General features: G+C 40.9%; 1 protein-coding gene across 1 annotated transcript in view; it reads left to right on the top strand.

The window, feature by feature from the left end:
• The window catches only part of CERK (ceramide kinase), an 85,876-nt gene that overhangs the window by 37,047 nt on the left and 28,032 nt on the right, over positions 1–20,797 (top strand). The window contains exons 3-7 of the mRNA XM_056573699.1: positions 5,370–5,483; positions 10,792–10,914; positions 11,902–12,027; positions 16,558–16,621; positions 18,779–18,924. Of these exons, the coding sequence (XP_056429674.1) occupies positions 5,370–5,483; positions 10,792–10,914; positions 11,902–12,027; positions 16,558–16,621; positions 18,779–18,924 (573 nt within the window). The remainder of the gene's footprint in view (positions 1–5,369; positions 5,484–10,791; positions 10,915–11,901; positions 12,028–16,557; positions 16,622–18,778; positions 18,925–20,797) is intronic.

Raw genomic sequence — 20,797 nt, 5'->3', positions numbered from 1 at the left:
TGTACATGTCCATTTATTTAATTACATTTTAGCTGCCTGAAAATGTAAGATATATTTCACACACAACTTTTTGTGGCAATTTTTCAACCAATTATTTTGACTAACTACTGGATAGGACCATCAGTGAATTGCCTTTTTTTCAAGTCTTTCCAGAGACGTTAGATTGGGTAAGAGTCAGCGACAATGCTGTGTAACTCGAGGACATTGTCAGTTGTCCCCAAGCCACTCCTGTGTTTTCTTGGCTGTGTGCTTATTGTCATTGGGGAAATTTTATGAAATCCTGTCCAGAGGAAAAGTCATGAGTTGCTCATAGAAACCAATCACGACTTTTTTTTCTGTCCAGAGGCCTTATTAAAAATGAAAGAAGGAATCTGACTGGTTGCTATGGGCAACTCAGTAGCTTTTTCTCTGGACAGCTTTTGCTAAATCTCCCCCATTGTCGTGTTAGAAGGTGAACCTTCCACCCAGTCGGAGGTCCAGAGCACTCTCATTCAAATTTTCACAAAAAATATCCCTCTACATTGCTCCATTCAGCTAAAAACTTACCAAATGCATTTTATTTATTGGGGTTTCTCCAACATCCATAATGTTTTTCTTATACATTACAAAGTACTAGTTTTTAAAATCCAATTATTATGATCAACCAAAATGCCAGGGTCAATTGCTGCCAAGACTCCTTTGCATCCCCCCCCCCCCAGCAGTATACGGTCCCGTATTGCTAAAAACGTAGTATGAACCCAGCCTTATAGGGTAATGTCTCAATACAACAGCAGACAACTCTGAACTCTGGAACTCAGAAGAGTGGACAGGACTATTCTTGGTGTGATGTTGTATCAGCTCTTTATCTCTCTAGGTCAGGGGTGTCAAACTCAAATTCATCGGGGGCCGCATCAGCAGTTTGGTCACCCTCAAAGGGCCGGTTGTATCTGTAGGACCCCTCCACCCCCCCCCCCCCCCACATACCATATATGCCGGCGTATAAGACGACTGGGTGTAGAAGACGACCCCCAACTTTTACAGTTAAAATGTAGAGTTTGGGATATACTCGCCATATAAGACTACCCCTCCTACCGCAATGTACAGTACCTTGTAGTTCCCTCCCACATTAGGTAGGCAGCATGTTCCCCCACATTAGGTAGGCAGCATGTTCCCCCACATTAGGTAGGCAGTATAGTTCCCCCCACATTAGGTAGGCAGTATAGTTCCCCCCACATTAGGTAGGCAGTATAGTTCCCCCCACATTAGGTAGGCAGTATAGTTCCCCCCCACATTAGGTAGGCAGCACATCCCCCCCCCCCCCTTCCCTCCCCACAGACATATAGCCTCCAGCCATATACAGTGTACGGCTGGAGGCTGTATGTCTGTGTGCTGCCCCCACTGTGATCCGGTCACCGCTCCTCCGGCCCGGGGTCACAATCTACTGCTATGGCCTATGGACCATAGCAGTAGGTGCCAGGACCGGTTGAGCAGTGACCGGAACGCTGAAGAAGATGTGCCGCCAGTCACTTACCAGGCCCTGGCCGGCGCGCATCCTGCGATGATCCCGTCGTCGTCCTGGTCCTCCCGCGTGTCTATGGTTGTACACACGGGACGTCACTGAAGTCCCGTGCGTACAACCATAGAGGCGGAGGACCGAAGGAGGATCGCTAGAGGGCAGACGTTCTCTGGCTTGTAGGCTGCCGCGCATGCGCTGAAGAGGCGGCTTTCTTGTGCCCAAAAAAAAAAAGCGAGAATAAAAGGTGAAGGCCGGCGGCGGCTACGCGGGCCACATGACTAGGTCTGGCGGGCCGGATTCGGCCCGCGGGCCTTGTGTTTGACACCCGTGCTCTAGGTGGTATTACACAGAGCCTATGGTGTATTAATATAGTGAATTATGTTTAACCTTGAATATACAAAAGTTACCTAGTCACCACACAAAACCTGCGGACAAATTTGGTGCAGTTGTTTGAAGAAATCTGCTCTGTTTTTCGAGTGCTGTAGGACCTCCAGCTACATGAAATTGCAATTATGTTACTATTATAAGTTAGGACCTGGCACATAGACAATCTCTTTAGGCTCTGTTCAGAGCTGTGTCTTTTCGGAGGTTCTCCTACATCACAGGAGCAAAACTGCAAAAATATCGCTAGTATGACAGACATCAGTGGCACCCAACGGACCCTAGAAGGTAAATGTTAAAATGTCTGGATCCTTTGTTATTGTGTCCTGTATTTTTGACATCCTGACATTCTGTGGGACATTCTCTGCTGTGTTCTATTTCCTCTTAACTATAGTATTAAAAAAATTAAAGGCAACTCTTCTTTACTTAAACAGGCAGTGTATTTTTTTTTCCTTTAAATAAATGTTCCAGCTATCAATACTACTTGTAGTTTAGAGAACTTTTGGGCTGTGGGCAATTCTAGGCTAATCCCCTGGCGTCTCTTGTCACTGTTAGCAGTTCGTCACAATGTATTGCTATCTGTGCTGTAGCCATCATTGTGAGGCTTCTCAGACCTAATCGTTTTTTCTGCAGTTTCTAGAACAGTGTTTACCAATCAGTGTGCCTCCAGCTGTTGCAAAACTACTACTCCCAGCATGCCCGAACAGCCGAAGGCTGTCCTGGCATTCTGGGAGTTGTAGTTTTGCAACAGCTGGAGGCACTCTGGTTGGGAAACACTGTTCTATAGTCTACTGCAGCTGTAAAGCTGTCATTTTTTTTTTTCCTCCTGTGATTTGTTGTTTAGGTTTAGAACAACTCCTAGGACTTTTTCTGCCTTGTGCTTGTAAATTTAGATTTACTTAACAAGCGTAATCACATTGTAGGATTCAATTAAGGATGCTTATTTGATTTTCTTCTCGCAACGGGTAGACTTTTGTCATCCTCATAAAGAATAATTGAAGTAGAAAAATCACAGTTAATAATACATTTTTTTTTCTCTTTAAACTATTTAAAACCCTTATTAATAGAGATACTTGGTTATAGATAGGACTCTGTGTGAAACCAGGCTTCCTATAAAGAAAGGCTGCCCTCCTGTTTATTAAATTCATGTAACACACTGTTAGAAGTACTATTTTTTATTTTTATTCTTTTATTCCACAAGATAGGATTAGAGAAGAGCGAATTTACAGTAAATTCGATTCGTCACGGACTTCTCAGCTCGGCGGTTGCTGACTTTTATGCATAAATTAGTTCAGCTTTCCGTTGCTCCGGTGGGCTGGAAAAGGTGGATACAGTTCTAGGAAAGAGTCTCCTAGGACTGTATCCACCTTTTCCAGCCCACGGGAGCACCGGAAAGCTGAACTAATTTATGCAGGAAAAGTCAGCGGCCGCCGAGCTGAGAAGTTCGTGACGAATCGAATTTACTGTAAGTTCGCTTATCTCTAGATAGGATCTCTGGGACCTTTTTATTTATTTATTTATTTATGTATTTTTTTAATGTAAACTTTTCTTGGGCATCTGTGGTTATTTTTTTTTTTTTTTTAAAGAAACATAAGGAGGATTATGTCAATATTTCTCACACTTCTTAAAGGAAATCTGTCACCAGTGTCACCTTCACTAACCTGTCGGTACCGACAGATAGTACAGGTGACACTGATGACAACGATACTTGCCTTGTCCTGTTCTGTGGAGGGGATCTCCAGTAATCTTGTCCGTTAGCTCCGCTCTGGGCACCAGCTTTGGGCATGGGTGGAGCTTAGTGGTGTCACCGCTGCTGCGAGTCCCAGGAGAGAACAGCAGCGGCTTGGGGCACGGGCGGAGCTTAGTGATGTCACTGCTGCTGTTCTCTCACAGCTGGACCCAGCAGGGAGCAGCAGCGGTGATGTCACTAAGCTCCGCCCATGCCTAAAGTCGCTTCTGCGCTTTGCTGGGTCTCGCAGCAGCGGTAAGGTCACTAAGCTCCAACTGTGCCCCAAGCCAGGTGCCTGGAACGGAGATATCTGACAAGATTACCGGATATCCCTGTCAAAGAACAGGACAAAGTGAGTACCGTTGTCATCAGTGTCAACTGCACTATCTGTACCGACAGGTTAGTGCAGGTGACACTGGTGACAGATTTCCTTTAAGGCCTTAAGGACTCAGACAATTTTATTTTTAAGTTTTCGTTTTTCCCTCCTCGCCTTCAAATAATCATAACTATTTTATATTTTCAACCACAGACTAGTATGAGGGTTTTTTTTTTTTTTTTTTTTTTTTACGCGACCAGTTGTCCGTTGTAATGCCATCACTCACCTTACCATAAAATGTATGGCACAACCAAAAAATACTATTTGTTTGGGGAAATTAAAAAGAAAACCGCAATTTTGCAAATTTTGGAAGGTTTCGTTTTCACGCCACGGTAAAACTGACATGTGTTCTTTGGGTTAAAATGATACCCATGATAACATACTTTTCTATTACTGTTGCGCTTAAAAAAAAAAAATTGCAAACTGTTTAACCAAATTAGTACTTTTAAAATCCCCCTATTATTTGGCCCGTCATCTGTACTTTGTATTGATACCATATTTGCCTATATAAAACTTTTAATACATTTTTTATAAAAAAAACTTTTTGGGGAATAAAATGTTATAAAAAAAAAAAGCTATTTTGGACATTTTTATTTTATTTTTTTAACGTTCACCGTACGGTATCAACATTTTATTTTAATAGTTCGGATGTTAACACACGTGGCGATCCCAAATATGTATATCAAATATATTTTTTACACTTTTTGGGGGTAAAATAGTGAAAATTTGCGTTTTTATTGGGGGAGGTGTTTTCAAATATTTTTTGAAATATGCATAGCACTGATCAGTATTATCGGTCATCTTCTGCTCTGGTCTGCTTGATTGCAGACCAGAGCAGAAGACCCGTGGAAGGCAACGGAGGCAGGTGAGGGGACCTCAGTCTATCATGCTGGATGATCGGATCGCCGCGGCAGCGCTGCGGGCGATCCGATCATCCATTTCAGTGTCCGCAATGCTGCAGATGCTGTTCTCTGTATTGATCACAGCATCTGAGGGGTTAAAGGTAGTTCACTGGCTGCTATCAGCAGTCGGGACCTGCCGCGCATGACACAAGCATCGCTCCGATGCTCGCGGTTATGCATAGGACGTAAATGTACGTCCTGGTGCATTAAGTACCACCTCATCAGGGCGTACATTTACGTCCTGCATAGTTAAGGGGTTAACTGGACTTATAATACAGTTAGATGAAAGGACAAAAGGATTTTACTTTAAAATTCCTTTTGCGCAATTCTTTTTTTTTTAAAGTATTTTTTCAATGAGAATAGCAGCTTGTCACCTAGAGCAGAACACCTCTTCCCTTCATGCTTTATTAGGCTACTTGCCATACAAGAGGCTTGTACTTATTCCTGACTTCTAACATCCAGGTTTGTTCCTTTTCCATTTTGCAGGTGGTCATATTGTCCCTGTATCTGAGATTGTTTCAGTTGGAGAAGCTGAGATTGATGAGAAATACTATCAAGGCATGCAGTGGAAACACATGTGCAAACCTCATGCATTTACAGGTAATGTGTGTTCTCCGCATCAGGAAAAGATGCATGGACTGCTAGTGCTCGCCAGTAGTGCCTCCAGCTGTTGCAAAACTACTACGTTCAGCCTGCCTGGACAACTTTATCTGAACTATAACTGAATATTAGATCAATAGATAAATGTATAGCCAACTCTTGCTGAAAAGAATCTTGTCATATTTTCTCAGCATGTAAAAATATTATTGGAGTGAATAGTTTGCATTCCAATTATTTTTATTAACCTATGTATTGATACTATGTATCTATAAGATTAGCTCTAAAACTTTGTTTCCCGATGAAGCACAAGCCTGGTTTATTTTTTTTTGTGGTGTTATAGATTGCTACCTGAATTTTCTGCTGTGTTCAAGTAACTTTTTCATATTTCTCCATATTGATTATCAGGCCTTATGAGGGATTTGTAACGGTACATTTTATGTTATAGAATTTTATAAATTCACAGTTTTCTGTCTTTTGTCTGTTTTCTTGTATGTTTGTTACAAGAACCTCTTCCTTTGTCTGGGGATACACCCAGACTTTTGTGCAGCAGCTTCAGAAGAAATAATCTGGCTTCTCCAACTTCAAAAGCAGCAGTCGCGACTCGTATAATAATACATTTTTTTGTAATACCAAATGTCTGTCTATTGATATACTATGATTTGTGAATTCTGTTCAAGTTCATTTAATTACATTTTAGCTGCCTGAAAATGTAAGGTATGTTTCACACACAGCTTTTTGTGGCAGTTTTTTAACCAGTTATTTTTGACTGCCTACTTGACATACCTACGGCTATAATTCCAAATATCAAATAACTGTTATTAAAAAGCTGTGAGTAAAAACACCCTTATAGTTTGGCAATGGGCCCTACTAAATGACTCCAGAACTATGTGACTTGTAATTCCAAGCAGTTTGGCTCTCTAGGATCTCTTATTTATGACCATAGAATATGCACTAGTGACAGGTACAGTGGGGAAAAAGGATTGTCAGCCACCAATTGTGCAAGTTCTCCCACTTAAAAAGATGAGAGGCCTGTAATTTTCATCATAGGTATACCTCAACTATGAGACATAATGAGAAAAAAAATCCATAAAATCACATTGTCTGAAAGAATTAATTTGCAAATTATGGTGGAAAATAAGTATTTGGTCAATAACAAAAGTTCATCTCAATACTTTGTTATATACCCTTGGCATTGATAGAGGTCAAACGTTTTCTGTAAGTCTTCACAAGGTTTTCACACACTGTTGCTGGTATTTTGGCCCATTCCTCCATGCAGATCTCCTCTAGACCAGTGATGTTTTGGGGCTGTCGCTGGGCAACACGGACTTTCAACTCCCTCCAAAGGTTTTCTATGGGGTTGAGATCTGGAGACTGGCTAGGCCACTCCAGGACCTTGAAATGCTTCTTACGAAGCCACTCCTTCGTTGCCCGTGCAGTGTGTTTGGGATCATTGTCATGCTGAAAGACGTAAAAGATGTAAGGAGGTTTTCACTCAAAATCTCACGATACATGGCCCCATTCATTCTTTCCTTTACATGGATCAGTCATCCTGGTCCCTTTGCTGAAAAACAGCCCCAAAGCATGATGTTTCCACCCCCGTGCTTCACAATAGGTATGGTGTTCTTTGGATGCAGCTCAGCATTCTTTCTCTTCCAAACACTATGAGTTGAGTTTTTACCAAAAAGTTCTACTTTGGTTTCACCTGACCATATGATATTCTCCCAATCCTCTTCTGGATCATCCAAATACTCTCTAGCAAACTTAAGAGGGGCCTGGACATGTACTGGCTTAAGCAGGTGGACACATCTGGCACTGCATGATTTGAGTCCCTGGTGGCATAGTGTGTTACTGATGGTAGCCTTTGTTACTATGGTCCCAGCTCTCTGCAGATCATTCACTAGGTCCCCCTGTGTGGTTTTGGCACTTTTGCTCACAGTTTGTCTGATCATTTTGACACCATGGGGTGAGATCTCTATTAGAGCCATAGATGGAGGGAGATTATCAGTGGTCTTATGTCTTCCATTTTCTAATAATTGCTCCCACAGTTGATTTCTTCACACCAAGCTGCTTGCCTATTGCAGGTTGTCTTCCCAGCCTGGTGCTGGTCTACAATTTTGTTTCTGGTGTCCTTTGACAGCTCTTTGGTCTTGGCCATAGTGGAGTTTGGAATGTGACTGTTTGAGGTTGTGGACAGTTGTCTTTTATATTGATAACAAGTTCAAACAGGTTCCATTAATACAGGTAACAAGTGGAGGACAGAGGAGACTCTTAAAGAAGTTACAGGTCTGTGATCCAGAAATCTTGCTTGTTTGTAGGTGACCAAATACTTATTTTATCAAGTATATTTTTTTTGTATTCTCCCATAGTTGAGTTATACCTATGATGAAAATTACAGGCCTCTCATCTTTATAAGTGGGAGAACTTGCACAATTGGTGGCTGACTAAATACTTTTTCCCCCCACTGTGTATTGACAATATTGCAGACATATCCATACCCCTACATAATGGCAGTTTTTAATAAGGTGATACCAGTGTAGTGTAAAAGTCCAAATAAATATTTATCTTCAAATGTGGAAAGAGACTGACCTCTCAGAAACCCTTCTAAACTATAGGAATCAGTAAATGCTGATTCCAAATCTGTGATTTTCATCTTTTTCCGTACTTGCATTCTCCTGTTAGCCAGCAGATGGGACATGCACTGCATACTGATGCATAAACGGTGTTACTAAGCTCATCCATATAATGGAGATGACTATGAAGACTCGTGTGTTTGTAGGCTTACTGCAGGAAAGGGATAGTGACAGATTTGGAATCTGCATCTTATAGCCTATTAACTCATTTCTGTAGTTTGGTGCTGTTCGGGAAGGGGTAACAGAGCCCCTTTTTAAAGGGAATGTGTCATCAGAAACATAAAAAAAAAGATGAGACTTCATGTTCTGCCTGTTATTATAAAGAGAAGGCTGCTGGAAAGTGATCTGTACAGCATTACAGCAAAAGATGACACAACACAATAGCAGCTCAGCCTCCTCTCCCCTGTAGAATGACCTCTGCACAGGTCACAGAACATGCTTACAAAACCATTTTATGAGTGGGTCCAGAGATGTTTATTGTGTCTATGTCCATCGCACTTGTTGTAAAAAAACAAGTCAGTAAATGCTGTTAATACAGCTTAGGAAATATGGCTACCCCCCATAATATTGTACTAAAAATGAAAACAGATTGCAAATATTTAAAATTAAGAACATCTTTTACTATCTGGCTGTAATCAGTAAAAAAACATCTAAGCCACACATTCACTTTAATGTTTAAAATTCAAATACACTTAAATTGGCTTTTAAAGGAAAACTGTCAGCAGTCACCCGCACTAACCAGTGGTACGAATAAAACAATGCCTACCATGCCCTGTGGCTGAGTTACTCCGTTATCTTAATAGTTGTGATTATGCAAGGGATCAGCCAGAGGCACAGACAGGGTTACAACTGGATTCACTCCTACTGCGTGTGCGCTGCTTTCTGGATGCAACCGGAAGCGATCAGACTGACGGCCTACATAAAGTTTACTTATTGAAACAATCTCTGTGCCTGCACAATGTAAACTTTATGGAGGCTGATGGTCCGATTGCTTAGAGGCAGCTCACACATCCATGATGGCCACCGCTGATGTAAAGCTGCACTGTGACTGCTTTAAGGTGTACCCAGGAAGAAGAACATGTGCAGTAGGAGTGACTAAAGAGGGGATTGTATGAATATGTATGATTGGGCCTAGTGCTGAACGAACATCTGATGTCACTGTGCCCGAGGCCGCCATCATAACCCCGCCTGTTCCTCTGGCTGATGATTTGCTTAATTGCAGTTATGAAGATGTCAAAGGAATGCAGCAACAGATCCATTTTATTCATGCTCACCTGCACTACCAGCCAGTATGGCAGGCTGACAGTTTTCCTTTTAAGATACAAAATATTAGAGATTCCCTATTTTAACTCCTTTATGCAAAATGACGTACATGTACTTTGTGAAGTGACGTGTTTTAAGGTGCCATGCCATACATGTAAGTGATGGTAATTGCATTGGCTGTGCCTTTTTATCATAAGTAGGATCCCGGAGGCCAGCAGGCATTGCTTAACCCCCCCCCCCCCCCCAAAAAAAAAATAATCTGTAGTTTGGAGGCCATCATACATATTAGATGGTTGTTCAACTTTAAATGTACAGGTAGCAGAAATGTGCTGATTTTCTGCACTGAATTCCCATTGCCAACAAGGTGGATGTGATTTTCAAAACATTGCAATACAAACCGTACTGAATGCATCACTGTTTAGTACTGTACAGGAGCAGGAAGCCCAGAAGTGGACAGGAATACTGTACACACCAGCCAATTCCCTACAAAACCTGCATCATTCTCGGCTGCAGAAATGCTGCAGAAAAATCACAGCATTTTTGCCATAGATGGCTATAACTTTTTATTTATTTATTTATATATATATATATATATATATATATATATATATATATATATATATATATATATATATATATATTTATTTTATGCTGTAATGGGAAGATTCAGCCTAAATTGCATAAATGGATTCCACCAGGAATTTTTTTTTTTATTTTGTCATTAAGGCTCCTTGAAGATTAATGTTAAGAAATTCCACCCTTGTGTGCCTCTTAAATTATAAGGAGGAATAGATTTTGACACGTATTTCCTTAGGGAATGGTTCCCCTCTCCTTTGTGTTACAATCTGAATCCCCTTTAGTCTAAACAAGTATCTCTAGAATGTGATATGTAGGGGTGGGGGGGGGGGCATAATCTGGGCTGTTTCATATGTTTAGTGACTATATGTTAGGCTGGGTTCACACTACGTTTTGTCCCATACGGGAGCGCATACGGCAGGGGGGAGCTAAAAGCTCGCTCTCCCGTATGTCACCGTATGCGCTCCCGTATGTCATTCATTTCAATGAGCCGACCGGAGTGAAACGTTCGGTCCGGTCGGCTCATTTTTGCGCCGTATGCGCTTTTACAACCGGACCTAAAACCGTGGTTGACCACAGTTTTAGGTCCGGTTGTAAAAGCGCATACGGCGCAAAAATGAGCCGACCGGACCGAACGTTTCACTCCGGTCGGCTCATTGAAATGAATGACATACGGGAGCGCATACGAAGGCATACGGGAGCGCATACGGTGACATACGGGAGCGCAAGATTTTAGCTCCCCCTGCCGTATGCGCTCCCGTATGGGGGAAAACGTAGTGTGAACCCAGCCTTACTCTGGTAAATCGGCTTATTTAGATGTGTATTTAACTTTTCTTTAGTGCACTACGTGCAAAGAATGGCGAAACACCGCTGGCGGTGCAAAGCAGTGACATTCTGGTGCAGTGATGAAATTCTGTGTTGCCAATGGATACAAGCACTTAATGATCTACTTGAACAACAGAGTGAGTATTTTTATTTGTTTATTTTTTACTTGCGCCATATTTGCCATTAAGATGATTGATTGGTTGTGGTGGAGTACATGATAGGACTGGTTGACTTTGAGGATACACCAGTCTCACCTTTAGTTAAAATCAAGGATTAAAGGGGTACTCCGCTGCTCAGTGTTTGGAACAAACTGTAACGAATGCTGGAGCCAGCAGCTCGTGACGTCATAGCCCCACTCCTTCATGATCTTATGCCCCGCCCCTCAATGAAAGTCTATGGGAGGCGGTGTGACGGCTGTCACGCCCCCTCCCATAGACTTGCATTGAGGGGGTGGGGCGTGACATCATGAGGTGGCGGGGCTATGATGTCACGGGCTGCTGGCTTCAAGGTTCGGAACAGTTTGTTCCAAACGCTGAGCAGCGGAGTACCCCTTTAAGAAAGCTTTCATATTCTTGGAGACAGTAGGCAATCATTTTTAGACACCATCAAAATGCAGAATATATTTGTACAAGCAAGCCAGTGCTGCTTTTCATCTTCTTCAGCAGAAAGCCATCAACCCCTTTTCCCCAAAATTCTGTTGGCAGTGCTAATCAAGAAAATGAATGCACATTAGGTGAAGATTTAGGATAGTGCCTGGCTAAATAAACGTCAGAAAAATGTGCAATGACTGTAAAGTTGTTAAATTTTAAGAATCCTTTTTTAATTATACTGAAAGATAATGTCATCAAAGACAAAGGTACCTCTACCTTACGGCAGTTTTCTTGTTTGGGGATTACCATCAATAAAATATTCTGTCCCTTATCCTGCAATATCTATTGCTGATAAGGATTTAGTATGCCCAAAGAGACTTTGTTATATAATCCATGTAAAGGCTTGTTTCTATCTTGCATAACCTTTTCTCTACTTAAAATAGAATGGATATGACCTCTTCCAATGTCTGAGGTATGTTTTGACTCAGTTCTCACTTTGCTGTCAGTCTTAGTGTTTTATTTTCTTCTTCATAGCATGGAGACCAAAGCACCTACTAGTCTATATAAACCCATATGGTGGGAAGAAGAAAGGAAAACAAATATATGAGAAGAAAGTGGCCCCTTTGTTCAGCCTTGCTTCCATATCTACAGAAGTTATCGGTAAGAAATAAAATGTCTTCTGATCCATTAATAAAGAATACTCTGCAGCACAAAACAATAAACTAAAGAATTCTATGTGGTTGCAACAGCTAAGCATTGTATGTTTTAATTCCCAGCGGTTTCATATTTCTCAACCATAAGGCCCAGACTGCATGTTGTTACCATTAACAGTACAGTGGTCCCTCAAGTTACAATATTAATTGGTTCGAGGACGACCATTGTATGATGAGACCATAACTCTATGGAAACCTGGTAATTGGTTCTGAAGCCACCAAAATGTCATCCAAATATGACAGTCAGAATAAATCCCTGGATCAAGGTCCTGTCCCAATAAATCTATTATACATAACCAGTGATGTTATTACTCAGCAAAAATGCATCCAGACCCCTTTTGAACTCTTTTACAGAGTTCACTTTGACCACCTCCTCTGGCAGAGAGTTCCATAGTCTCACTGCTCTTACAGTAAAGAACCCCGTCTGTGCTGATGTAGAAACCTTATTTCCTCAAGACGTAGAGGATGCCCCCTTGTTATAGATACAGTGCTGGGTATGAATAGATCATGGGAGAGATCTCTGTGCTGCCCCCATATATATTTATACATAGTTATTAGATCTCCCCTAAGCCTTCTTTTTTCTAAACTAAATAACCCCAGTTCTGGTAATCTTTCTGGGTACTGTAGTCTTCCCATTCCCCGTATTACCCTGGTTGCCCGTCTTTGAACACTCTCCAGCTCCCCTATATCTTTCTTGTACACTAGTGCCAAGTACTGTACACAGTATTCTACAGTCATGGCCGTAAATGTTGACACCCCTGAAATTTTTCAAGAAAATGAAGTATTTGTCACAGAAAAGGATTGCAGTAACACGTTTTGCTATAAACATGTTTATTCCCTTTGCGTGTATTGGAACTAAACCAAAAAAAGAGGAAAAAAAGCAAATTGGACATAATGTCACACCAAACTCCAAAAATGGGCTGGATAGAATTATTTGTAACTTTTCAATATTGTGGAAAAATAGGATTTTTCTTTTCTTGCTTTAAACTCACCTGGGGCAAGTAACAGGTGTGGGCAATATAGAAAAAATCACACCTGAAAGCAGATAAAAAGGAGAGAAGTTCACTTTGGCTTTGCATTGTGTGTCTGTGTGTGGACAACAGAAAGAGGAGAAGAGAACTGTCTGAGGACTTGAGAACCAAAATTGTGGAAAAATATCAACAATCTCAAGGTTAAAAGTCCATCTCCAGAGATCTAGATTTGCCTTTGTCCACAATGCGCAACATTATCAAGAAGTTTGCAACCCATGACACTGTAGCTAATCTCCCTGGGCGTGGACGGAAGAAAAAAATTGATGAAAGGGGTCACCGCAGGACAGTCCGGATGGCGGATAAGCAGCCCCAAACAAGTTCCAAAGATATTCAAGCTGTCCTGCAGGCTCAGGGAGCGTCAGTGTCAGCGAAAACTATCCATCACATTTAAATTAAATGAAACACTATGGCAGGAGACCCAGAAGGGAATCCACTGCTGACACAGAGACATAAAAAAGCAAGACTACCTTTTACCAAAATGAACTTGAGTACGCCACAATCCTTCTGGGTAAACGTCTTATAGACAGATGAGACCAAGATGGAGCTTTTAGGTAAAGCACATCATTCTACTGTTTACTGAAAACGGAATGAGGTCTACAAAAAGAAAACATTGTACAGTGAAATATGGTGGAGGTTCAATGATGTTTTGGGCTTGTTTTTGCTGCCTCTGGCACTGGGTGCTTTGAATGTGTGCAAGACATCATGAAATCTGAGGATTACCAATGTATTTTGGGTCGCACTGTACAGCCCAGTGTCAGAAAGCTGGGTTTGCCTCCGAGATCTTGGGTCTTCCAGCAGGACACTGACCTCAAACATACGTCAAAAAGCACCCAGAAATGGATGGTAACAAAGCGCTGGAGAGTTCTGAAGTGGCCAGCAATGAGTCCAGATCTAAATCTCATTGAACACCTGTGGAGAGATCTTAAAATTGCTGTTGGGAAAAGGCGCCTTCCAATAAGAGACCTGGAGCAGTTTGCAAAGGAAGAGGGGTCCAACATTCCGGCTGAGAGGTGTAAGAAGCTTATTGATGGTTATAGGTAGCGACTGATTTCAGTTATTTTTTCTAAAGGGTATGCAACCAAATATTAAGTTATGGGTGCCAATAATTTTGTCCAGACCATTTTTGGAGTTTGGCGTGACATTATGTCCAATTTGCTTTTTTTCCTCCCTTTTTTGTTTTAGTTCCAATGCACACAAAAGGAATAAACGTGTACAGCAAAACATGTTACTGCAATACTTTTCTGTGAGAAATACTTCATTTTCTAGAAAAATTTCAGGGATGCCAACATTTACGCCATGACTGTGTGTGTGTGTGTGTGTGTGTGTGTGTGTGTGTGTGTGTATGTGTATATTAGGGCTGCACGATATATCGCAAAAGCAATTGAATTACGATTTTTGCTTTTTGCGATATAGCGATAAGTTTGGAGTAGTACACCCTTAGTACTATAATGTGCTTCTTAGATTGTTTTCCTTACCCCCTTATATGACTGGTAGGGTTTTGTGGTATAAGTGATATTATATGTGTGTGTTTTGGTGAGATAAGGCAATGGTGGAAGGTTATTGCTGGTCTGCTAATGATTAGCGGAGTTGCTATTGGAACATGATGACGGAATGCCATTCACAGCTCAGGCACATTTGGCAGTTGTCACCACTAATGATACAGTGTCACATAAACTACACATTGCTGTTTTATTTTTATCTTTATAATTGCAGCAACTTCTTAGAAATCTGGAACTGTAGTAATTATCAGGTTTGTCAGTATTCCCATATTTCATCTGTTTTCTTTCAATTCACTTTAATTTAAAGGGATTTTTCAGCTTTCTCAGCATGCTCGGCTGGCACCAGGGAGTTCAGGGTAATTACCATAGCTGCATTAATTGAGAGAATATATAAATTGATGCCTTTCGGGTCAGTGCCACTTGGTTTATTTACTCCAACACTACGTGCTAGAGTTTACTTGATTATATTACTTAGTTCATGATTAGAATTATTTTACTGAAGTAAACACAGACATTATAGTGGAAAGTAATTCATGGGTTCATCTTTAGTAGTAGGAATGTGAAAGGATCAATTAAATTACATAAAAGCAGCAGCCTCTGAGTGATCTAAGTCTCTAGGGTTGTCAGTTCCTGGGCTTGCTTTTTTTTTTTTTTTTTTTCGTAAATAAGATCCAAATACATTTATAGTTTTTATTTTTTTCTATTTGCATGGAGTTGGTGGTGCCAGATTGTATGCCAATGGGCTGTGTTGGTGGTGCCAGATTGTATGCCAATGGGCTGTGTTGGTGGTGCCAGATTGTATGCCAATGGGCTGTGTTGGTGGTGCCAGATTGTATGCCAATGGGCTGTGTTGGTGGTGCCAGATTGTATGCCAATGGGCTCTGTTGGTGGTGCCAGATTGTATGCCAATGGGCTCTGTTGGTGGTGCCAGATTGTATGCCAATGGGCTCTGTTGGTGGTGCCAGATTGTATGCCAATGGGCTGTGTTGGTGGTGCCAGATTGTATGCCAATGGGCTGTGTTGGTGGTGCCAGATTGTATGCCAATGGGCTGTGTTGGTGGTGCCAGATTGTATGCCAATGGGCTGTGTTGGTGGTGCCGAATTCTGGCATGATACTACAGAAGCCACCGTGATCCTGTGAACAGATTCTTACAGTCTTAAACTTACACAAGTAAACTTGTTTTTGCTTCCGACATTACTACTCTACATCCTGGTAAATTATTTAGATATTGATTTATATGTTCTTTAAGTCTCTCCTGACAAGCCTGTCTTAGTATATTTGGTATAAAGCAGAAGAATGGACCAACACAAAGCTGTAATAAAACGTTTCAGAATTATTTCATTGGGGGAAGCAAGTATTTACTAAAACACAATTCAGAACTGGTGACATTTAGTCTTTAAATAACTAGAAATAAGTAAATAGAGGATCTTTTAACTCCTGTCTTGGCTTTGGTTTAGTGTAGGCCACAATCTTCTAGATATATCCTTTTTCTCTTCTGCAACTTTTGGTATTTATTTATCTACTACTGTCTGAGATTGTGGAGAGCTAAGCAATGAATTCATACGCACTCTCGCATTATAGTACATCTCTCTTTTCTCATTGGTTGTTAGTTACCTATAGCTCACAATCATTCTGTCTTTAGTAGATATCATCTTTCCATACAATATCCTGTAGAAACTGCACCTGGATCTGACCAATCTTAACAAGCTGTGTCCTGGTAAAGCAGGAATCTCAAAAGAAATCGGCTACTGAGTCCAGGGACAATGCCTGTACATTTAAGCTTTTATACAACTTAAAAGCATCACTTTAGAGCAGTGTCAGGGATTACATAGTAACTCAAATGGCTGGATGAATTACAGTATTTCGAAGTGTTAAAATGTCATTTACTTTTAGGTCCATATTAAACCCATCCCCCCCCCCCCCCTCCCTACTTTTGCTTTTAACAGTGACAGAATACGCAAACCACGCTAGAGAGAACCTGTATGAAGTAAATCTAGAGAAGTATGATGGGTAAGTCTTTCACCTTTAAACCTTCATAGGCTACGATTATTTTTAGGAATACATATTTTGATAAAGATATGTGTGAGGGAAATATAAAATGATGATCTAGAGCCAGTACATCCCCCACTCATCTACGGTCATTGGTGCTTGTTAGTATCTCTAGAGGAAAAGGCGATAAAGGCAAGGCTCTTCATACTGAGGAAGTAATTGTCGCTTTCTGAATACGTCAAGACAGCACTCAGCAGTAAAGCAAATCTACTCATAGACCTCCCCATTACCCAAAGGAGGCTAAAAGGTTGTAGTTTTAAAGGGAAACTGACAGATTGTTCACCCGCACAAACCCGATACACTGTATTCTTATTCACCTTCAAATCTAAAGGTCATCACCACATTTAACCCCATAACGACATAGGACAAATGTACGTCCTGGTGCCCTGGTGTTTAACGCACCAGGATGTACATTTACGTCATGTACATGACCGCTAGTACCGGAGTGGTGTTCGTGTCATTCATGGCAGGTCCCGGCTGCTATCAGCAGCCAGGGATCGGTGGGCAATGGCGTACATTAGTGATTTCTCTGATGTGTGCCATTAACCCCTCAGATGCCGTGATCAATACAGATCACTGCATCTGGGGCATTGCGGTCACTAAAATTGATGATCGCATCGCCCGCAGCACTGTCGCTGGGATCCGATCATCCATAAAGGCGGCCCGAGGTCCACTATCCTGCCTCCGTCTGTCCCCAGGGCTCTTTTGCTCCAGTCTGAGATCGAGCAGGCCAGAGCAGAAGATTGACAATAACACTGATCAGTGCAATGCCCTATGGAGACTATTAATGTGTAAAAAAAAAAAAAAAAAAATTTTTAAGTGAAAATGGGAAAAATCTCCCCCACCAGTAAGAATGTAAATTGTCACTTTTTCCCATTTTACCCCCAGAAAGTGTGAAAAAAAAAAAAAAAAAAAAAAAAAAAAAAAAATTTTTACATTTGGTATTGCCGCGTGCGTAAATGTCCGAACTATCAAAATATGTTATTTATCCTGTACGGTGAACAGCGTAATTGAAAAAAAAAATCAAAAATTGCTACTTTTTGTCATATAATATTCCACAAAAAGTTTTCTTTTTTTAAATTTTCATATATGCAAATGGAGTATAAAAAAAGTACAGATCACAGCGCAAAAAATAAGCCCTCATACCGCCGCTTATACAGTAAAATAAAAGTTATAGGTTGTCAAAATATAGGGATTTTAAACGTACTAATTTGGTTAAAAAGTTTGAGATTTTTTTTTAAAGCGGTACTATAATAGAAAAGTATGTATCATGGGTATCGTTTTAATCGTATTGACCCACAGAAAACATGTTTTTTACCATAAATTGTACAGCGTGAAAACGAAACCTTCCAAAATTTGCAAAATTGGGAGATCTTGGGGGATCTCAGCAGCGGGACCCCCGCGATCAGACACCTTATCCCCAAAAATATTTTTGCCCGGTATACCCATTATTTAGAAACATATGTTATTCTTCTTGGGCATAAAAATATCATATTGCACAAAACAGTAGTAAATGCATATGTATTTCATGTTTTGTAATACCTGACACTGGAGCACTGGCAGAGAGTTCATACAGTAAACCCCTCCAGCAGTGTATTTACCCTCATGTGTTAAGTGTCGTTAAAGACTGCCTGTCATCACAAAAACTTTTTATATGTTAATTAATGTATTAGAAACAACTTTCTATATTTCTAAAAATTTATATTTATATATCTATATATTTATTTTGAGTTGAAAACTGTCCACTAGGGGTCTCCTTACAAATCACACCGCAAGTCTCTCATAGAGTTCAGACTCATGCATGAGTCCAAATAGTGCAGCCTGGACGCTGATGAGCACAGATCAGCTCCCTGCCTGTCAATCAGACAGACGGGAGCAAGCGCTGTGCCCGCTGCATGGCGCCTCTCAGCTACATTTGAAGACTGCCTGCAGTGAGCAAGTTTTGAAAGAGGATTATGAAGGAAATACTGGGTGAAAATGAAAAAAGGAAAACTGCAGGGTGCAGATAATGAAAAGGGGAACATACCAGCAGCATAACATAAAGCAATGGAGATGGTGGCAGGTACACTTTAAGCTTTGCGTGTTTATTCTTACTGCTCTCTCTCTCTTCACTTGCAGCATTATTTGTGTTGGTGGTGATGGAATGTTCAGTGAAGTGCTTCATGGCCTCATAGGCCGGGTACAGAAGGATTCTGATGTTGATCATAACAATCCCAAAGTCCCATTATCTCGTTGCAATCTGAGGATTGGCATTATTCCTGCTGGTAAGGGCACTCATTATGTTCATGCTGACCTCACATTGTTCTGCTTCGTTTGTGATTTTGTGACATTGACTTTTCTGCTCAGTGATGCAGCTCATTTTAATATTCCATATGTGACCTTGCACTGCTCTCAAAGCTATTTTAAGTATGGTACAGAGAGAGCATATCAAACTGATTAGACATTCTGGTTCATGCTAGCATCAGTGAGGATGAGACCGGGTGCAGCTACTCATTAGGCTTCTCTGCTTCTGGGCAGGGTCACTTATGTCATCGTCTTTCATACTTTAGTCAATCATTTTATACACTTATGTCAGTTGTCGATGCTATAAACCATTCACTTTGTGATGCATATGATTCAGTAATTTATACATAAAACTCATTGTGCTAAATAAATAATGAGTCAGTATTTCCCCCCTGAGCTAAGTAAACAACTCATTGACTTGGAGTATGAAAGGCTATGGACACTTTTTCAGTTTTATTTTTTAAACTGATTTCTTTCCTGAATACAGAATAAAGCAACTTTCTTAATAGACAGACAGATGCCGGCACTCCTAAAATCTGTATTCCTTTATTGTAAGTATATTAAAACAAAAGAGAAGAAAATATAAAACATTTTATAGTAGGAAACAGCATGGTTGACTAGTTTCGGGCCGTCGACCCGATTAGAAACTAGTCAACCATGCTTTTTCATACTATATAGATTCTATCTTTTTTTTACATGCATGTGAATTCGGGTAAAAAACAGACATGGTGCACATCTACAATCTTGTATAATGATCTGATTGCTTCTCAGCATAATATCAAAAACTAACAGGTTGTTAGTATACGTTGTGATCAAAAAGTACAAGCCCACTCGCCACATCAAGGCCACCTATTCGGAGTGGGTCCCTAACGTCCCTAGCATAAAATGGCGTAGCACTGGGCGCCGATCACCACCGCCGCGACACCAGTGCCCACGGGGGGGGGGGGGGAGGGGGGGAACCTGCATTTAAGAAACAAAGATTTTAGGAGTGCCGGCATCTGTCTGTTTTCTTGACCGCCCAGTGGAAGCTGACATCAAGCATTGCTTTTCTGAACTTTCTAAATAGTCTTTACTAGAAATTCTCTACCATTTTAGTTACCACTCAGAGAAAGGGGAGTCTGTTGTAGTCTGATGGACTTTCTGTTCTGTTAGTGATAACAGCTGGGAGGGGGTTACACACCACTATATAGAGCAAAATATTTTAATACAGGCTTATTGAGAGAGAGTTTTTTGTATCATAAGTACAAAGCAAGAATAAAAATCCTTTTCAAAGGTGTTCATAGCTTAGAATGGTTCAGATCTCTGACTTTACTTTTAAATCCTGCTGTAAGAAATGCCTTGTACCTTCATGAGAAAATAGAATGTTGTGTCATCTGAAATTGCTACAGGGATTGCCCTGTCCCTAGGCTCCTTGACATACTTTCTGTTAGTTGGTTTCTGATAATATGACAGATGCGGAATGTCTGGTGTAACATAGAAGCTTTAACGGGTTATCTGCCCCCTCAATTATTTTTTTTTCCTGTTGAACAGCTTGTGGTGTTGTAAAATAAGAGCCTTATGTATCCCCACTGCTCCATTTCCAATGCTTCTCCGTTTTCTGGTGTCTCTTAATGTAGACGTGCGACTGTCCACTGCAGCCTTTTAGTTCCTGAAGTTAAGTTTCCATATTTCGGTAATACTGGGCTGTGGAGATAAAGCAGCAAGTGGCCTATCACTGCAGAAGTGATCAGGTCCTGTCCCTGCCGGAGCTAAAATTTCTGATTCTACAACCAGCGTTATTTTCAGAAATGGCTAGTGATGTGTGAGAATTCCCCGAGTGTTATGGCGATGGGGCAGTGCAGGTGTTCTGTATCT

This window comes from Hyla sarda, chromosome 4 (genome assembly GCF_029499605.1).
Source record: "Hyla sarda isolate aHylSar1 chromosome 4, aHylSar1.hap1, whole genome shotgun sequence".
Lineage (NCBI taxonomy): Eukaryota > Metazoa > Chordata > Amphibia > Anura > Hylidae > Hyla > Hyla sarda.
The sequence above is the reverse complement of the archived record's forward strand: the minus strand, read 5'-3'. Positions and strand labels throughout refer to the sequence as shown.